The sequence below is a fragment of the Copadichromis virginalis genome, linkage group LG22, assembly GCF_057382275.1.
Source record: "Copadichromis virginalis isolate Kocher_CV1m ecotype Utaka linkage group LG22, C_Virginalis_male_GT1.1, whole genome shotgun sequence".
Classification (NCBI taxonomy): Eukaryota; Metazoa; Chordata; class Actinopteri; order Cichliformes; family Cichlidae; genus Copadichromis; species Copadichromis virginalis.
Window position 1 is genome coordinate 25,188,592 of NC_140638.1, and position 18,390 is coordinate 25,206,981.

General features: G+C 42.3%; 1 protein-coding gene across 4 annotated transcripts in view; it reads right to left on the bottom strand.

The window, feature by feature from the left end:
• Nucleotides 1-5,771: 5,771 nt before the first annotated feature.
• The window catches only part of fam49al (family with sequence similarity 49 member A, like), a 38,872-nt gene continuing 26,253 nt past the window's right edge, over nucleotides 5,772-18,390 (bottom strand). For all 4 annotated transcript variants that reach the window (XM_085445177.1, XM_085445181.1, XM_085445178.1 and 1 more), the window contains 9 exons: nucleotides 15,685-15,806; nucleotides 13,960-14,065; nucleotides 11,104-11,240; nucleotides 10,895-10,972; nucleotides 10,489-10,605; nucleotides 8,903-8,982; nucleotides 8,482-8,608; nucleotides 6,357-6,427; nucleotides 5,772-6,256 (listed from right to left, as the gene is read on the bottom strand). In XM_085445177.1, coding sequence (XP_085301303.1) covers nucleotides 6,193-6,256; nucleotides 6,357-6,427; nucleotides 8,482-8,608; nucleotides 8,903-8,982; nucleotides 10,489-10,605; nucleotides 10,895-10,972; nucleotides 11,104-11,240; nucleotides 13,960-14,065; nucleotides 15,685-15,806 — 902 coding nt within the window. In that variant the 3' untranslated portion in view covers nucleotides 5,772-6,192. The remainder of the gene's footprint in view (nucleotides 6,257-6,356; nucleotides 6,428-8,481; nucleotides 8,609-8,902; nucleotides 8,983-10,488; nucleotides 10,606-10,894; nucleotides 10,973-11,103; nucleotides 11,241-13,959; nucleotides 14,066-15,684; nucleotides 15,807-18,390) is intronic.

Genomic DNA, 18,390 nt, shown 5'->3' on the forward strand with positions numbered 1-18,390 from the left:
ATATTACTCTTATTACTCTTTCTGGGTTGCAAAATAAACTTTTAACATACACTCAACAAAAATATAAACGCAACACCTTTGTTACTGCTCCCATTCCCCATGGGATGGACGTAGAGACCTAAAATTCATTCCAGATACACAATATATCCATCCCTCCCAAACAGTGGTCACAAATCAGTCCAAATGTGTGGTAGTGGGCACATCTGCTATATTGAGATAATCCATCCCACCTCACAGGTGTGCCACATCAGGATGCTGATCTGACATCATGAGTAGTGCACAGGTGTACCTCAGACTGCCCACAACAAAAGGCCACCCTGGAATGTGCAGTTTTGTCTCACAGCAAAATGCCACAGATGCCACAAGCAACGAGGGAGCGTGCAATTGGCATGCTGACAGCAGGAATGTCAACCAGATCTGTCGCCCGTGCATTGAATGTTCATTTCTCAACCATAAGCCGTCTCCACAGGCGTTTCAGAGAATATGGCAGCACATCCAACCGGCCTCACAACCGCAGACCTCGTGTAACCACACCAGCCCAGGACCTCCACATCCAGCAGGTTCACCTCCAAGATCGTCTGAGACCAGCCACCCAGACAGCTGCTGGAACAATTGGTTTGCACAACCAAACAATTTCTGCACAAACTGTCAGAAACCTTCTCAGGGATGCTCAACTGCATGCCCGTCGTCCTCATCGGGGTCTTGACCTGACTCCAGCTCGTCGCCGTAACAGACTTGTGTGGGCAAATGCTCACATTCGATGGCGTCTGGCACGTTGGAGAGGTGTGCGCTTCACGGATGAATCATGGTTCACATTGTTCAGGGCAGATGGCAGCTGAGAATGTCCCAGTTCTTGCATGGCCAGCATACTCACCGGACATGTCACCCATTGAGCATGTTCGGGATGTGCTTGACCGGCGTATACGACAGCGTGTACCAGTTCCCACGAATATCCAACAACCTCGCACAGCCATTGAAGTGGAGTGGACCAACATTCCACAGGCCACAATTGACAATCTGATAGACTCCATGCGACGATGTGTTGCACTGCATGAGGCAAATGGTGGTCACACCAGATACTGACCGGTTCTGGGTCCCCAGACCCCCAATAGCGCAAAAAACTGCACATTCCAGGGTGGCCTTTTGTTGTGGGCAGTCTGAGGTACACCTGTGCACTACTCATGATGTCAGATCAGCATCCTGATGTGGCACACCTGTGAGGTGGGATGGATTATCTCAATATGGCAGATGTGCCCACTACCACACATTTGGACTGATTTGTGACCACTGTTTGGGAGGGATGGTTATATTGTGTATCTGGAATGAATTTTAGGTCTCTACGTCCATCCCATGGGGAATGGGAGCAGTAACAAAGGTGTTGCGTTTATATTTTTGTTGAGTGTATTTTCAGGCGAGAATGTAGCTGCGTAAACTTCAAATATCTGAGCCGACGGAACAGCAAACTCCTGGCACATCGTTTTCAAACCCCCACGGTCTTTCGCTACTCAGGTTAAACATGATATATATAAGTCACTTAAAGGCAAGGTCCTCAGGTGGACACAGCTTCTGAATGTGGACACCCCCGCTGTTTCCGGCCAGACAATAATAACTGCGACATTTAACTTATTTTAGCCGATAAAAACAACATTGTAAAATTCAAGTTTTTTGTATATATATGTATATGTATATGTATACAACCCCTCCCCCACAGCCCTTTTGAATGTCTCTGTAATTCTGAGGTCTCAAGGTTGGCAAGTATGCTCCACGACTGAGTAAATCTTTGCAGACTCCTGTGATAAAGTGCTCAACTTCAGCCATGAAATAATCACGTTTACAGTTCAGTACACAAAGTGGGTTTTGGTCTTTGTGGAGTTTTTCTTATAACTCAGTCGACTCACGCCGAGGCTTCAAAAGGTGCGATCTAGAAAACAGTAGGATGAGCTGATAAGCCCACTTTGATATTTACAGCCTATAATATTTTCTTAGAGCCGCTTTCTTTTCTGTTCAAGCTGTTGTTGAATTTGATCCCATAACATGGTTCAGTGTCTGCAGCCCGCTGCTCTCATTTCCATATAACTTCTGACAAGCTCTCCTATCTCCTGCCCTACTTTACACCCTCCAACAATCACACCTTACAGCACAGCTCAGTCAGACTGACCTCTCAGCTGAATGTTCCTGCAGCTTATTCATCATAACAGGTGCCGCACCATACCTGAAGTTTAATTGCTCAACAGCACTGCTTATTTGGAGCACCGCATGAATTACCTCGTGAACTGTTTGATGTTCATCACGTTGCCAAAGTGAGTGTTGGTAGGGCTCTTGTGCTGAGGTGAATTACATTTCTGCCGTTTTGATGGGAACAAGCAGAGAAGGCGCAGTTTGAGTTGGTTTGTAGTCTTTCATAAAGACGTTTGCTGCCCCCTTGTGGTGAGTGACTGGAATACATCCTGCAGTAGCTCTCGGTGGGGAGACTGATATGCTACAACACAGTAATGTTCATTAATGAATACTTAATACAAATCATTAATTCAGGACTCAGGTGTGTCTCCTTCTGACAAGCTGACCGTGGCTAAAGCAAAACTAAAAATTCATGTGCCGATTGAAGATTTTGCATTTGCAACATTACATCAGATACCTTCTTGCTTGGCATTGAGTTATGTTGGGCTAAGTGTATGAATTGAGTCTAAATGTTACATTTCAGCCTCCATTACTTTGCCTTGTTTGTTTTTTTGTTTTTTTCAAATTCAGGATGCACCGTGGTTTGGTCAGCATATCGAGTAAATTATATTTTATTTTTATTTGAAGTTCATTAAAGTTTAAAACTTTAGATTTTTCCATTTGTATTCTTGCAGCCTGCAACAGTGGATTGTTTTAGTCATGAAAATAAAATTTTTATTGGTTTATTTAAAATGTTTAAATCCAATTTTAACATTTTTATATTTTTTATGCAGTGGATTGTGTTCTTTATCAGTCCATCCAGTTTCTGCTCTTCCAGGGAGACATCGAGGCTTTTCCAAGCCAACCAAGAGATGTAACCTCCAGCGTGTCCTGGGTCTGGCGCAGGGCCTCCTCGGTGTAGGACATGCCTGAAACGCCTCACCCAACTCCTTTCAACTGGGAGGAGCAGTAGCTTGACTCTGAGAGTTTTTTAACAGCTTTAAATGGTAAATGGCCTGTATTTGTATAGCGCTTTTCTAGTCCCTAAGGACCCCAAAGCGCTTTACACAACCTGTCATCCACCCATTCACACACACATTCACACACTTTATGGGGATTGATGGCAAATAATTCTAGTTAAAAAAAAAAAAAAAAAGTTTTACATTCTTGTGCAAAATTTGGAGTTTACATCCTGCAGTTACAGACCAATTCCTGCACCATTAAAGTCACCTGCCCTCCCACTGTGGGTACTATTGCAAAACCACTGTGACCTACGCAATATTACACACTGTGAAACTGTTTCTTTACATTAAACACTCACACATGTAACTAGGTGTCTTCATTGGACTGAGTTAAACCAAAGGAAACACTGAAAAGTAACTAACACTTTATGATTTATTCCAAATTTGTAATGACTTTGAATATAATCATTTAATTGCTTTCCAGTCAAATATTTCCTGTAATTTAAAGCCGCAGACTACACCACTGTTACTGAGAGTTTACCTTAGAGCGGGGACGTCACGTTTATTTTACATTGTGTGCAGAGTACAGGCTGCTATGATCTTAAGTGGGCTGGAGCAGTGAAGCTTCTCTTCCTGTCAGTGTGAAGAAATCTAACTACACATTTTTAATATAAAAAAAAGAAGAAGTGCAATTTCAGCAACATATCTCAGTTTTTCTACATGCGAAAGACATGCTGCTTTGGGATTAAATTGTAAGAAAAAGTTCTGTTAATTCATCATACAGGATGTACCTAAATTATAAATTGAACATTTGTTTTGTTAATTGACATGATGTCCTCTTATTCTTTTGTTTGTTTTTACAGCAAGCTCGTGATAAAAATCCTAAATTTCTATAGTGGTGAAAAAACAGGAACTTTCTGTCATTTCATTGTTTATCTTTTACTTATTTAGTTTGGTGTGATGCAGTACGACTAGCCAAGGGGGAAGTGGAAAATACGTAAAACTTAAAAACATAGTAAAAATTTTCGAATTTACATCCTTCTTTACATTTTCCAATCTTCTGTTTAATGGGTCAGATTGGAGCTTTTGCCGGACTGATTCTGGCCCGCGGGCCTTATGTTTGACAGCCCTGTTATAGAAAAATGTGATTTTCACTTGCAGTTTTTGACATCACACCCCCAGCACCATTACTCCTACACATGACTGAACAGACACAGGACGGCTGTTGTTGAATGTAATAAATGACAAGTTTATTGTTGCACAAAATATACAAAATAACAAGCAAATGGACAGCCCCGGCCCCCTCCCCACTTGGCGTCCCTCCCCTCCCTCCGGTTCATTCGCCATTAATGAAGCTGAATTTCTGAAACCTATGACTACGGCAAGTCCGATGGTCCAAGCCAAACGCATGGTAATTCTGAGAGACAACACATACCCAATTTCAGCATCACTGAACGATTAAAAATGAATAAAAACACCTTATTTACACATTTCTGTCAGAACTTTTGCAACATGCCATCTATGTATTTATACAGAATATGCTCGCGCACATACCCCTGTATAGAAAATATATTATAAGGTCAAATTAAATAAGTAACTAAGGGCTCTAGACATTACAGCACTTCTTTTGAATCTCCTTTTGGATCATTTTTAGTTTCATTTTTATTTCCCACTTATTGATGGACTTTTTAAACCTCACTCTAAAAGAAAGCACTCGAGTTTTTATGTGTGAGTTTGTGATGGTGGTTTTTTCATATTCCCCGACGGGGAACATGTGGATGCCCGCTGTGAAAAGCTTCACGTATTTACACCGGAACACTCAGATCGCCCTTAAAATGTATGTAAAGCGGACCACCTTCCCACTTGTTTTTCACGTGTGTCTCGGCTTTTTAATCCTCTTTTACAAAAAGAAAAGAAAGATGAGTGATATAATAATACCATCAAACCCTCAAGCCTGACTCATGTGCGATGTAATAACAGAATAAGCTTTGGCACTGGGTGAAGAACTAAAAGTGTGCTGCGGTTTCCCTAAAAACGCCCTCTCAGATTTGACCCCCTTTTTTTACGCACTGAGATGCTGAAGGCTCACTCGCCATCGTGGCTAACTTGTGCACAAAAGAAGAGGATGACAAAATCACTGTATGTCCCACATCACAGCCAAACGATATCAGATAAGAAGCTGCGATAAACCACATTAGCACCATGGAGAGAGTGAAGGACGTAGTTCAAGTAAAGCCAGACAGCTGGCAAGATGGTTTTTGTGTGCAGGAACATAAACGGCATTGGGGCACACGACACGGGCGGCTCTTTATTTATTTATTTATTTTTTACATTTTTGTTGGTGATGAGGAGAAATTTAAAGGGAAAAAAAGCATATACTTGATAGATGGATGATGAGGAAGAAATCGGGGCAAAAACAGAGGCGTCCCGTCTCCGCCTGCCTGCTTTCCTCCAGCTGCACCAGAAAGAAAGTGAAACGGGTAAAAGCAAATCTCCGGAGTGTATCCATCACATTGCTTTATGATTCACCCGTCGGTGGAGACCAGTGCAGCTGAAGGAGAGCCCCTCCAGTTCAAGCAATGGGAACCAGTTTGGGATCAGATTTCATTGGGGAAGGAGATGTTTTCAAAGTGTGTGCAAAAATACTCGTCAGACTACTTCTGGAACATTAACCCTCTTTTTTTTTTTTTCTTCCTTTTTTGTTTCGTACACTTTCAGTTGGTTCTGACCTTAAATCTTCCAATATAGCTTCCTCTTTAATCCTACCTATTCTTCACCTGCTGCTCAGTGTTTCACTTTTCTTAATATATATCTATATCTTCTTTTCTGGCTTCTTTTTTTTTCTTCTTTTCTTACTTTACAAAATGAGAGACAGAATGATGGACAGCTGACAATATATATAATTATTTTCCTCTTCTTATTGTCATCAGGTCGCACTTAACCCCGGAGATGATTTTTCTCTTTGTTCGTTGTAAACAAACAGGTTTATCAGCGTTTGTTTCCTCCTCCTTCAAGTGCGCTCCTTCGTTTCCCCTCCTCCTCCCCTCCTGGTCGCTTCTTTTTCTTCTTTGTTTCATTGCAGGAGGGCCCTGATTTGTTTGGAGGTGCTGTCATCGTGTAGATGCCGTGTCGTGTATCTGAAGAAGCAGAAGCACATTCATGTCACATTCACATTTATTCAGAGCGAGGAAGGAGGAGGAGATTTGTACCTTTCTACTCTTCTACATTCATACTCACCTCAGGGCGTTCAGGAGTCCCTCCACACTGTTAGACGGTTGCTCTTTCAGCACCTTGATGCAGCCCTTCATCTGCCCACCACAAAGACAACACAGGGCATTAGAGAAAGGTCAGCGGGCTCACATCACATCATGTCCTGGTACTGCTGCTGCAAAAAACCCAAACTCACGTGCACACATTTATGAAATGTTGTCAAGAGCCTCCTGTCTCAGTACACCCTCACTGCTTTCTTAGGAGTTACGAGGGCAAGTAGCAGCCAGGCGCCGCCAATCAAATGCACTTGACTAACTGATCAACAGGAAGTGTGAACACCTCTATAAAAGCTAAATTCACCCCAGATCAGACCATCCTGTGCCCAGAGAAACTGCACAGAAACCCAAGAGCTACGTCTTAAATGCATCATCCTTTTCTCTGAAACTCGGTGAGCAGGTCAGGAACCATGAACCATGGCGTCGTTTTCGGACAGTGATCACAGCTTTTTGTATCATATTCAGGAACTTAATATCCCGCAAGTTAAAAATTCTCAAACCAACTCTGGGAAACTGATCCAAGCTTTCATATCGAGCACGAGCAGGTTCGACTACCGGGATTATCCGAATCATCAGTAGGACAACTTTAACTTGTCTGGACTCCTAACATGTACATAGAAATGTGAACATGTTATCCCATTATTGAAGTGACTTCACGGGTTCCCAGTTGACTACAGAATTACCTTTGAATTCCTTCTCATGAACCTTTTAGCTCCCCAGAACATCTTGTCCTGCTGATGTGAGGTCAGTCAAATCCTTGCATGCATTTAAAAACAGACTAAGTTCTCGCAGGCTTGCAGTTACGAGTGTGTGTGTGTTAGCTTTTATTTTCATCTTAAACCTACACAGGATTTGGTGTTTTTTTTTATCTACTGTAAACACACTCAGATGAACTATAATGAAATGCAGCAAATAAATGAAACTGAGACTGACAACTCAGACTCTACAGGCCTCGGCTAGAATGTTAAATTTTAGCATTCATTAAAATTCAGTACAGTTAGAAAAAGATTAAACATGTACGGCTTGACTGGAAGGTTTGCCATGAGAAAGCTTCTGCTCTCAGCATGTCTTGTGTTTGCAAAGTTGCATCCAAATAAACCACAAGACTTCTGGAACAATGCCCTTTGGACAGACAGGGCCAAAGTGGAGATGTTTGATATCTCTACTTTGGTGGAGAGCACTACGTAATGCGCAGAAAGGAGAAAACCAAACGTTGCATATCACTACAAACACCCCATAACCAACTGTCAAGAACAGTGGTGGAGGGGTGATGACTTGGGCTTGTTTTGCAGCCCTTAATGACACCTTGCTGTCATTAAGTCAACCATGAGCTCCTCTGTATATTGAAGTACTCTACAGTCAAATGTGAGGCCATCTGTCAAAACAGCTGGTTCCCAAGCACAGCAGCAACTCTACAACAAAAGGTCTGAAAAAGAAAATGTGCTGCAATCAAAGTGCAACAGGAGTTAAAGAGAGCTGTGCATGAACAAATGCCCACCAACGTCAATTAACTGAAGCTGAAGATGTGGGTCACTGATAAAGGACAGCGTGTATCAGTTCTGTGCTCGTCTATTTGTAATTCCTTATTATCAGTTTGTCCTGGTAATAAATGGATAGAAAAAGACAAAAACATTTAAGAGATCTTGGTATGAAACTTGGGGATTTGAAGCTAATGGATTTGCATCAATCATAACAAAGCCCACATTACATTCATGCTCACAATACCCAGCTATTAACAACTCCATCCATCTTATGCAAAATTTAAATATTTTCATTTTTTTCTAGGTCTGTTACTCAACACTCATCACACTTCTTTACAAACATGCTCCAGAGAGCAGATAATCTGAGCTGTTATGACATAAAAAGATTATTCTGAGCTTTGAGTCGTGCAGATCTTCTCTGGTGGAGCTCAGTAATAAAAATATGGAGATTGAAATGAATGCAACTGGTCAACTAAAGCTTTGTGATTGATGACCAGCCTAACCAAACTGTTGGCTTAGCAGGACCCCTCAGGTACACTAGATTAACCTCCTTTGCTTTACACATGCAACAGAGGGCCATTATTTTCAAAGTATGCAAGTATTTGCTGTACTCACATCAATTTTGGAGGTCTTGGCGAAAGCCCCGACGGGGTGAACGTGGTCATACAGGATGATGACGCCCACCATCACCCTCATGCAGAACAGCATAGTGTCTGTGTTGGTGAACCGACAGCGGTACTCCCTGGGACAAAAACGGGAGTTAATATTTGCTCTGTTTAACAGAGGGCACGGCGGGGGTTGGGGGTGTCCACCAAATACCAGTGAACAAGTTATAGATGAGAGTTTCTTCACACAAAGACACACAGAATAAAGATTAAACATTTCACATTTAGCATGAAGGACTCTGAGCGTCGATCTATTGAATTACTGACATATTATACGGCACAGTGAAAGAGCCTGTTAATTCGAATTTAGGATTCTGACATTCAAGGAGATGGACTGAGCGAAAGAAGATGGGGAGACAAGAAGCACTTACGGAGTCTCCAGCATGACGCGACACACGCAGGCCATGGTGCTCAGGCAGTCTGTGGTGTCCTCTATGGGCAAGGTCTTATTCTGATGAAAGACAAAAGGGAAATGAAAGAAGATGTAAAAATGGCTTCCATTTGGATGAGCGGACAATGTGAGAAAGTCCTCTACACTTTACTGCACTGCCTGCGCCAAAATGTTCTGCCACAAGGTGGCGACAAAGCAGGGCAAAAAGCATGAGGACTGTGCAGCTGCTATGCTGGAAGGCGTTCATCCCCAGCACGCCCTCTACATATGGCACGAACCTCTGAAGTCTTTCTCCGTGTGGCGTGCGGCCCATCAGGATGCATTGAGGTGTAAAGTTAGCAAAAGGCTGCTGCCTCGCCCGTAAAACTGTGTTTTGACAGGAGAAGGCGGATGTTTCACACAGCAGTTCAACATGGCCGCCTGAGGTGAAGACTCGAGTGTACCATGGAAGTATATGGTTTTGTTTTTTTTCTTACAAGCACAGCAAAAACAGACTGTACATAGAGACACACAGTAATTCGGATCTAATCTATATAGAGGGCTCTGTTCTTCTATTCGCTTTATTGAGCTTCACTTCTGTGCTGACAGACTCTACTTTACTCTACTGACTCTACTTTAGTTACACCCAGATGTCTTGACAATGACCACGTCTACGACTAAGACCCCCACAGTGAGGGAAACAGGACTCCCTTTTATACTGGTCATTGTAACTTGGGTTAGCCCCTCTTTAGAACCCAAAAGCAGTTAACAACCCAGTCCTTTCATTTGCTCTCAGGTTAGCAGGAGACATCTAGTACTCTTGTTTCTTTAATTTCTCTAAATAAAAATCATTATTTTATTTTTTTGTTTTTTGCTTGGTCGCCCCACACTTGGAGCAGCTCTATCCCCCATCAGCTGGGGCCTGCTTACTGTCATATATGAAAGTTTCACTGCAAATTAATACAGTAGAATTCAAGAAACTTGCTAAAGTGGTTAGTCTACAGCAGGGGTGGGCAACTCCAGGCCTCAAGGGCCGGTGTCCTGCAGGTTTTAGATCTCACCCTGGGTCAACACACCTGAATCAAATGATTAGTTGATTACCAGGCCTCTGGAGAACTTCAAGACATGTCGAGGAAGTAATTTAGCCATTTAAATCAGCTGTGTTGGATCAAGGAGTCATCTAAAATCTGCAGGACACCGGCACTCGAGGCCTGGAGTTGCCTACCCCTGGTCTACAGTGCTGTGTTGACATGGCTGACTGGTGCAGAGCAACTGTGGTGTTCCTGGTCAGTGTTAGGTTACACTAAAGACATCGAGTTAAATTTAAAGGGATGATGCTGATCAGATTCACTCACTGAATTACAGCTGGTAGAATTATCCTCCAAAGAGCTACATTTGACTTTTATCCAAAAAATGGGGTAATACTACCAGAAACCTTGTCTGCATTGAATACTTTCGGTCTTTTACTCATTGTTGAGGATGAATTGTGTCACCACTACTTTATTCAATATTATTGATTGGAATGTTGTTCTTGGAAATGTGGACTAAGCCATAAACACATGTAAGCAGTGAGTGGATGACGTGTACCTCTGAGACAAACTTGGTGGTGGCGTTACTCAGAGTCTTCAGCATTGGTGTTGCTTCGGCGTAGAACAGCGACATCCTGTTTGCCATCTCGTTGTTAACCTCGTTCTCCGCTTCCAGCTGCGCGCCGAAACAAAACAGATGTCACACTTAAAACAAACGTTTGTTTTCAGACGATCCGATAATCATGTCACACAGCTGGTGAAAGGAGAGCGTAATGATGGAGGCAACCCTGGTGTTAATTTGTATAACTCGAAAGTTAGATGAAATATTGATTGTACATGTCTTTGCGTCGTTGGAAGGAAACGGACACCCCCACTTCATTAATGATTAAAGAGGGGAACTGAAGCCGCGCTGAACCATTTGATCATGTATGCAGTGCAAACAGCCGGAGCCAGGCCTGCCTCACCTGCTGGTTGTTCAGCCTGTTCCTGCTTATGGTCCTCCTGTAGTAGCTGAAGTCATTCTGAATGGCTGGATTTGTCATCTGCACGGCGAGAGAGAAGGTGGCATTTAGTTTCACAAAGGCTGCTCAACGACCGTATTGATGTTTCAGTACAGTAAAGGTCAGCATCTGAGGGCTGTAATTAGAACAACAACAACAAAGATTTCCTTCACCTTTAGTTCATCGAAGCTGAGGGTGAAATGGAGGATCTCGGCAAACTGCTTGGCCAAGGCCTGCTCTCTCTCCAGGTGCTGCATGGGAGCATACGGCGGGCTCGTCAGCGCCTCCAGCAGGCTGCGCAAGGCGTTCTCTGCAAATGGATCCAAGTCAGAAATTCATCCAGTCCAGCTAGGACCTGGCTGTTTTATCTTAGTTTGGTCAGATTTATGTAATCCTCTCTAATCTAGCCAGGATCTGAGTGTTTCTTCTTTTTTCTTTCTCTAAAATACATACAATTAATCATCGTTGTCATCAATCTCTTCCACAACGTGTCTTTTGTCTTATCTACCTCCCCTCAACCCCAACCAGTCACACCACATGGCCGCCCCTCCCTGAGCCTCGTTTTTCTAGAGGTTTCTTCCTGTTAAAAGGGAGTTTTTCCTTCCCACTTTCGCCAAGTGCTTGCTCAAAGGGGGGTTGTTTGATTGTTGGATGTTTTCTCTGTATTATTGTATTATTCAGGTGTCCAAAAATTTAGAATTGGAGCCAAACAGTTGGTCTGAGAAATAAAGCTTGAGAGGAAGTGAAAGTATGCGAACGGAAAAGCTGCTTTCCTAAAAGGAAATCATTACCAGCGTGTCTTCTACATTTTGCATGAGCCTTAAAAGTCTTTCTCTGATGTGTGTCCCGTTAGGATGCACAAAGGTGTAAATTTAGTAAAGGACTGCTGCCTCTACACTGAAATCATTTTTGACAGCAAAGGAAAGAATTTCTTTATTTATTTCTTTATGCAACAGCTCAGCGTGGGCACCTGGGACAAGGGGTCAAGTTTATCACGGTATAAACACCAAAATGGCTTTATCACAGCAGAAAGAACGTTTGAAGACTGCGGTTCAGCAGACAGGCCACTTGTGGCTGGCAGCTCCCACAAACACTATATGCTATACACAATTTGACAGATCTATACTATTTGCAGTCTCGTGACCTAAGAGGACATGCAAGAAGTTTTATGTTCCATACTTTTACTCTTTGCATAAAGTTCCAAAATTGAATTCAACAAACCAACAGATTTCGTCACAGTGGCAATTTCCATCTTTTATATACAGTCAGTGGAGCCACGGGATTTGAAACAGCATGTCTGTTGCATTTTTAATGTTGCATATTTAGCTACACTTCGAGGCAGAGCTCTCAGGGAGCAGTTTCAGTTTGTAGGTCGTGAGTGAGATGATTAGAGGCAGATCAGTCCAGCATTTTATGTATTTATTTTTTTGGAAGCAAATGCAGTAGTACCTCCCTGAACTGGTAAACAGACATCGGTCGTGATGGTGAACATGATGAATGTTTTTCTGCTTAGCATGAAATCCAAAATACCCACTTGCATGCTCTCCTTGCTATTGTCTTGCTAGTTTCACTTTCATTAAGGCTCTCAGCAGGATTTTATTTGCCCTCAGTGACCACAGGCTTAACAGAGCGCTCCTTGCTAAAACAAAGACTGCATGTTGCATGTTCACAGATCAAGCTACAGCTGCTCACACAGCCTGAGTGTGGCTGTGACTGCAGAGGCAGTGGCCATGGTTATCCCACCCGTGTCATCCATGATGTTAAACTAAGTCTGCAACAAATCACACTCCATAGCCGGACTCCAGAGGCTGTACGTACAGTGGTGTTGATGCCTCAGAAGCAAAAGCTCCTGGGGCTCCATCCCTTCCTCTGCATTAAAAATGCACGAGTGCCTTCTATAAATACAACATGGAATTGTTTCATCTGAGGCCCTGGGCTGATACCCCAGTCTCGCTCCTGCCGAGAGCACAGAGTGCACGATCTCCATCCTCTGACAGCTTATAGAGATGCAGCAGCTGTTAATGTTAAACTGGACCTCTCCACCCCTTACTTCCCCCTTTGATCAAATAACTATAAAGCAAAAGGTGGTGCTGGGACATACTGCCACCCTTTCTCTTCAGCATGATGGAAGTATGTGATCTCTATTGTACTGAATCTCATAGCTACATTAGCCGCCAGACATTATCATCAATTATTGGCCAGCTCCCATTGTATGGTAATCTGAGAACACAATGTCCCTGAGACTGAAAGTATTATTGGAAGGCAGCGCAGAGGCGGCAGCTGAACTCTATTTCTCTGCTCATACTCCTCTCTCTACTCTCTCTCTTTCTCTCCGCGCTGGACCACTGTGGACCACTGTTTCCGTAGCAACGGCTGCCTGGCTGCTGCTGGGTCAGGATGCTGCAGAGATGGCTGAGAGGACATCATGGAGTATGAATGTGAGTGTGTGTGTGTTTGTTGAGGAATGCTGTCAAGCCTGGAAAGGCACAATGCTGATGGAGCTCTCAGCAATGCCAAGGCCCGTTTTTATCACTTTAAACGGACCTCCTTCCTGTTTAAGGTAACATATGCGGCGTGGACACTTTTGACTGCATTCATCAGTCAGTCTTAACAGGATTTATCACATCCTGAAATTGCTGAAAAGATGCCAATTTTAAAAAAACAACAAAAGAAAAAGCAGTATAATAGCTAGTGCTGTAGTACGATCAGCTCTAGCCTGTGCAATGAAGCACAGATGCTAAATACCAAAACAGCTGTTTCAAACTGAGATAAACAGAGGACAGAGACTTTAATCTGAGGGGTGCACCCATCACCTCATCTCCACTCATTTTCCTGCCTTCTTCTGGCTCTGCAGCACATCCACCCAGCTGACAACCCTGCTTCGCTCATAAATGAGCAGTTGACAGCAAATGCCGTCTCTTTAGATTTTAGGTTCATGTTACAGATGCTTTCAGCTCCAACATGGCCACCAGAGATGGGGTTACATCACTCTCTGAAATGCTTTCATAGACTGCAACGGCCACACTCACCCAGTCGGAGGGAGAACTCGTAGAACCGCTTCAGCTTGGCCACCAGAGGGCACACTGCGTTCCAGGCCTTCTCCTGAAGAGCGAGGTCGCCCGGGTTCTGGATGGCCTGCAGCCCAGTAACAGACAGATGTTACTTTTAAAAACCTTGCCATCTTTTTTGTTCCCTGTCCTTTCCTCTGACCAGTGATCTCACACACAGTATCACACACTCAAATTGGCCTCAAATAATCTCACCTGATCAATATGATAAGAAAAAGTATAAATGGTTTATATTTCTTTGCATCAACAAATAACAATCAATAAATAAATCAAATCAAAACATGTTAATCCCAACTCTCAATTTCTTTACACTGAAAGAAAACAACAACAATTATTTGCCCTCATAAACATTAAATAATTATTTTGGGTAAAATGTAACTGAAATGTATAAAATCAAGCATTTATTTCTTCAAATTATTATTCATTTTTAATTAGTCATTCCTCGAGTTTCATTAAAGCCAATGTGCCTTCTATGTTGTACTCCTATAAAAAAAATTAGAGGTAAAATTTACATGTAATCAAATTTGTCAAAGTCAGCATTGTGTGGATATATATATTCGTTTTGCGCCTACTTTTGGTGTAAATCTTTAAATAGGGCACAAAAACATTTTGCAGAGGCTAACTCAGTGCTTAAAGCTGTTTAAACAAGAGGAAATTGGTGCATTTGCTCAGAGCTATTTTCAGCAGCAAATCAATACATATCAGCTCCATAATAAGCCCTTATGACTGTCATTATTTGTTTTCCTGTAAATTATTCTATTGAATATATAAGACATATAATCCTGTTGTGACGGCACTTTCTTTTGCCAGCAGATATCCCCAATTTTTTTAAAAAAGAAAGAACTATGAGTTTTTCTAATTCTCTGAGCCAAAAAGCGCCACTCGAACAGCTTTACTGTTCTGTCTCTATCCTGATGGTTTTTACACAATCAGCTGTTCATATAGCCCTTCAAAGCCTGATTTATGGCCCCTTTCATTGCTAAAACACAGTGAAAATTGACTTTTTAATGGCTGTTATGGAGTGATAAACACAGATTTCCAAAATCCCTCCTGCAAAAAAAACCCTTTTATTCCAATTTGCCAACAATATGAAAGAAGACTTTTTGAACCCGGATCATCTAAATGTTCCCATTTCTGTCCTGGAAAAGTGTGCAAACTGACACATATTTAGTCAAGATTAATATTTCACAAATGCCTCAGTGTAAAAAAAATGCAGAGCAGGATATCTGTTGGTTGCATGTTATCACTAAAGATATATTTCTAGTTATCTTTACTCAGGTTTGGTAATAATACTCTCCTCAGTTTCTCTCTGCTGTGGAATTAATAATACATTATCTTCTCTATAGCCCCCGGCATACAGTATCTGTGTCCTCAGAGTTAGGATGCAAGGAAAGGAAATGATTCAGCACTTATAAATGTAGTTATCCTGACAGCTAAGCTATCAGCAGTGGTTCTCATTAATGTTTCTGAAGACAGTTAATTGTGTGCCATGTGATCATCAGGACCAGTGTACCAGCTTTGTAGCTGATTATATTTATGGAAACGACATATTGCATGAAATGTTTCTGGTGTTTCTGCTTGGATTTAGATTCGGTGCCTGCTGCACGGCAGAATTCCAACCCTGGCATCACACATGAGCGCTAGTTTCCCCATGCTGCAGTGGGGGCTCGACTGATTCATGCTCACTTCTCGTATCTCCTGGCCCGCTCCGTTGTAGGACTGCAGCTCGGCCAAGATCCCGTGAGCCTCCTCCAGCACGGCGCTGACCTGGTTCCACACGGCCGTCTCAGCCTCTGTGGGCTGGGCATCTGTGAGGGCAGGGAGGGAAGAAGGACGGGGAGTGGGAAGTGAAAGTGTCATGACGGGATGAAAATATCAAGAGCAGAGGTGATGGGATACAGAGAGGAGGGAGGAAAGGGAGAGCGAGTATTAGTGAGGAGCTTAGATGATGATGTCCTAGAAGGCCAGATAGAAACCTGAGATTAGCAAAGAATTAGAAAGACAACGAGTAATCATTGCATGTGTAAATATCTAAGGTTAAAATCTGGCCAATAAACAACCTACAGGTAGAACAATAACAGGACACTCATAGAGCGCTCTGTCACACAGCGAGGTTTGTGGTTACTCATATAACAAGTCGGCTTCGTGTCAGGGAACAGAGTTTTGCATTTTGATGGGCTGCAGTCGCTGTAAAAGCAACCATTCATGTCCACTGCCCATTCAGCATAAATGTACCAAAGCCTGGGTAGGTGTAACAGCAGAATCAGACTGATGTAATAGTCTTATAGATTTTTCTCACTCTGCTTTTCCCTTTACACGTCTGTGAAATGATTTTTTTAATGACTGTTAAGTTTAATTGTGAGAAAAAATAAGCAGCAGAGAGGGAAACCTCTGGGCATGCTCAGTCTTTATCTCAGTTTTTTTCCAGTCATAGTTTTTGCTTCGTTCATGTATGCACGCAGGACAGATGAAGTGCTTACAGGGACACAATTAGGAGGGGTTCTCTTGAGTCAGCGATGTGTTTGGTTTTTCTTGCCTCTGACTCAGGTATAAAGAGTGGGAGTGTGCCCAGGCAGCTCGCTACATGTGGTAGCTCTGCTGATTATTTTTGCACCCCGAGGCGCTGCTTCCCTGCGGAGAAATAGTAATCAAGGTATATTTGCTGTCCTGCGTGCACACCAGCTGCCATTATAAGCACAGCAAGCAGTGCAACATTAGTGAATTCTCTCTAATGCCCCCCTTCATTATTCTGGTAAAAAACACATTATGTTTACTTGGTATTAATTAAGTATAGCATAATTGCTTTGTATTAAATACAGTTATTATGCCAAGATCTTGTGATTGATAACGCCCTCATATTTGTAAGCTAAATTAGTTCTATATAAAAGATGGACATATTCAGGTATCAGTCTTGAACTGCCTTAAACCTGCATTCTTTATACTGGCCAGCAGGGGGGACGCCTTTGGTTGGAAAAAATTAATCAATTATAGATCTTTACAGACAATTATCCTGCTGCTAATTTGATTTATTAGCTAAAGAACTATTTATGGTCTGAGTTGCAAATTTAAAGTCTTCCTTAATACAGAATGATTTCATTTTGTAAGCTGTAGTTCAAACAATACAGCATAGTATACTTCAGGCAAGGCTACATTGTGATCATATAGTTTTCTCATTCATATCCAGCCCACACTTTTGGTTCTACTAAAAGGCGTTGCTGTGTAGTTTTCTTTATTTCGTTTTAACCCTGTCTTTTGCTAGCCAAATTAGCCAAATTAGCATCCCAAGTACGGCTAAGTAAATAACAGATGCACCTCATTAGCTAAGCTAGCTAGCTAGCAGTCAGTATTAGCTGATCAGCAGAGAAGGTTGACAGTCAAAATGCCAAATTAGAGGCGTTAAAAAAATTATTTTCCAGAAAACAATTGGTTGCATTACAGTTGTGATGTCCATTTTTAATATACAGTTAATGATATGAACCCGGAGCAGAGAATGTGTTAGCATGCGCTAGTATAACGAAAAAAGCCAGGGATAGGGTCTAAGGTTTCGACTTCACTTTTATGGTTCATTCGTTGTTGTAATTTAGCAACATAAAAATTAAAATGAATTGAGCTAAATTACTTAATTTTATTACTTTGCATATATAAAGCTCATGCAGTGGATGGAATTACTGCGGGGAGTCGTCGATATAAATTTAATGACACAAAATTTAGATAATTGAATAAAATGGACGACCCTAACTATAATACACAGTGCAGTGAGTGATTCGCACACACTGTTTGTGACAGAAGTCTCATTATGGATATGGGAAATCTGGCCATAACTATCACAGTATTACACAACTCTGATAAACCTCAAGCTTCACTTGTTGATTTTTGTATTTAGTCGTGCTCCCAGGGGGATTTTTACAATGTGTGCAAGTTTGTTTCTCTCTCCGAGGTTGGCTGATTACAGCTTCACGGTGAGAGCAGTATCTTCCCTGATTCTCAAACCATTTCACTCAGATGTTTTAAGACACAGAGGTTGCTATAATTCAGTCTGAGGATGACTTCAAGCTGACTGATGATTTTCACAGACAGCAGCTCAGTCCAGACATCCATCCTGATAATCTTTTTGTCAGTGGTCAGAATTGCATCTTATCCTTCAAAGGGTGTTAGGGAGGTGCGATCAGCGCCGAGCTATAAATAGTTTAACGAGAAACCAAACTTGAAGCTGTGTGACAGAGGTGAGTGTGTGTCTCCAGGTGGAGAAGGAGAGCTCACAGATGGCACAGGGGGGTGGATGAGGAGGGGGAGGGACGCTCCCAAAGCTGCCATTCCCGAGTCTGACTCATCCCAACTCGCTTTTGAAGTAAAGTGAATCACAGGCCCGACACACGAAGGGGAAATTCAACC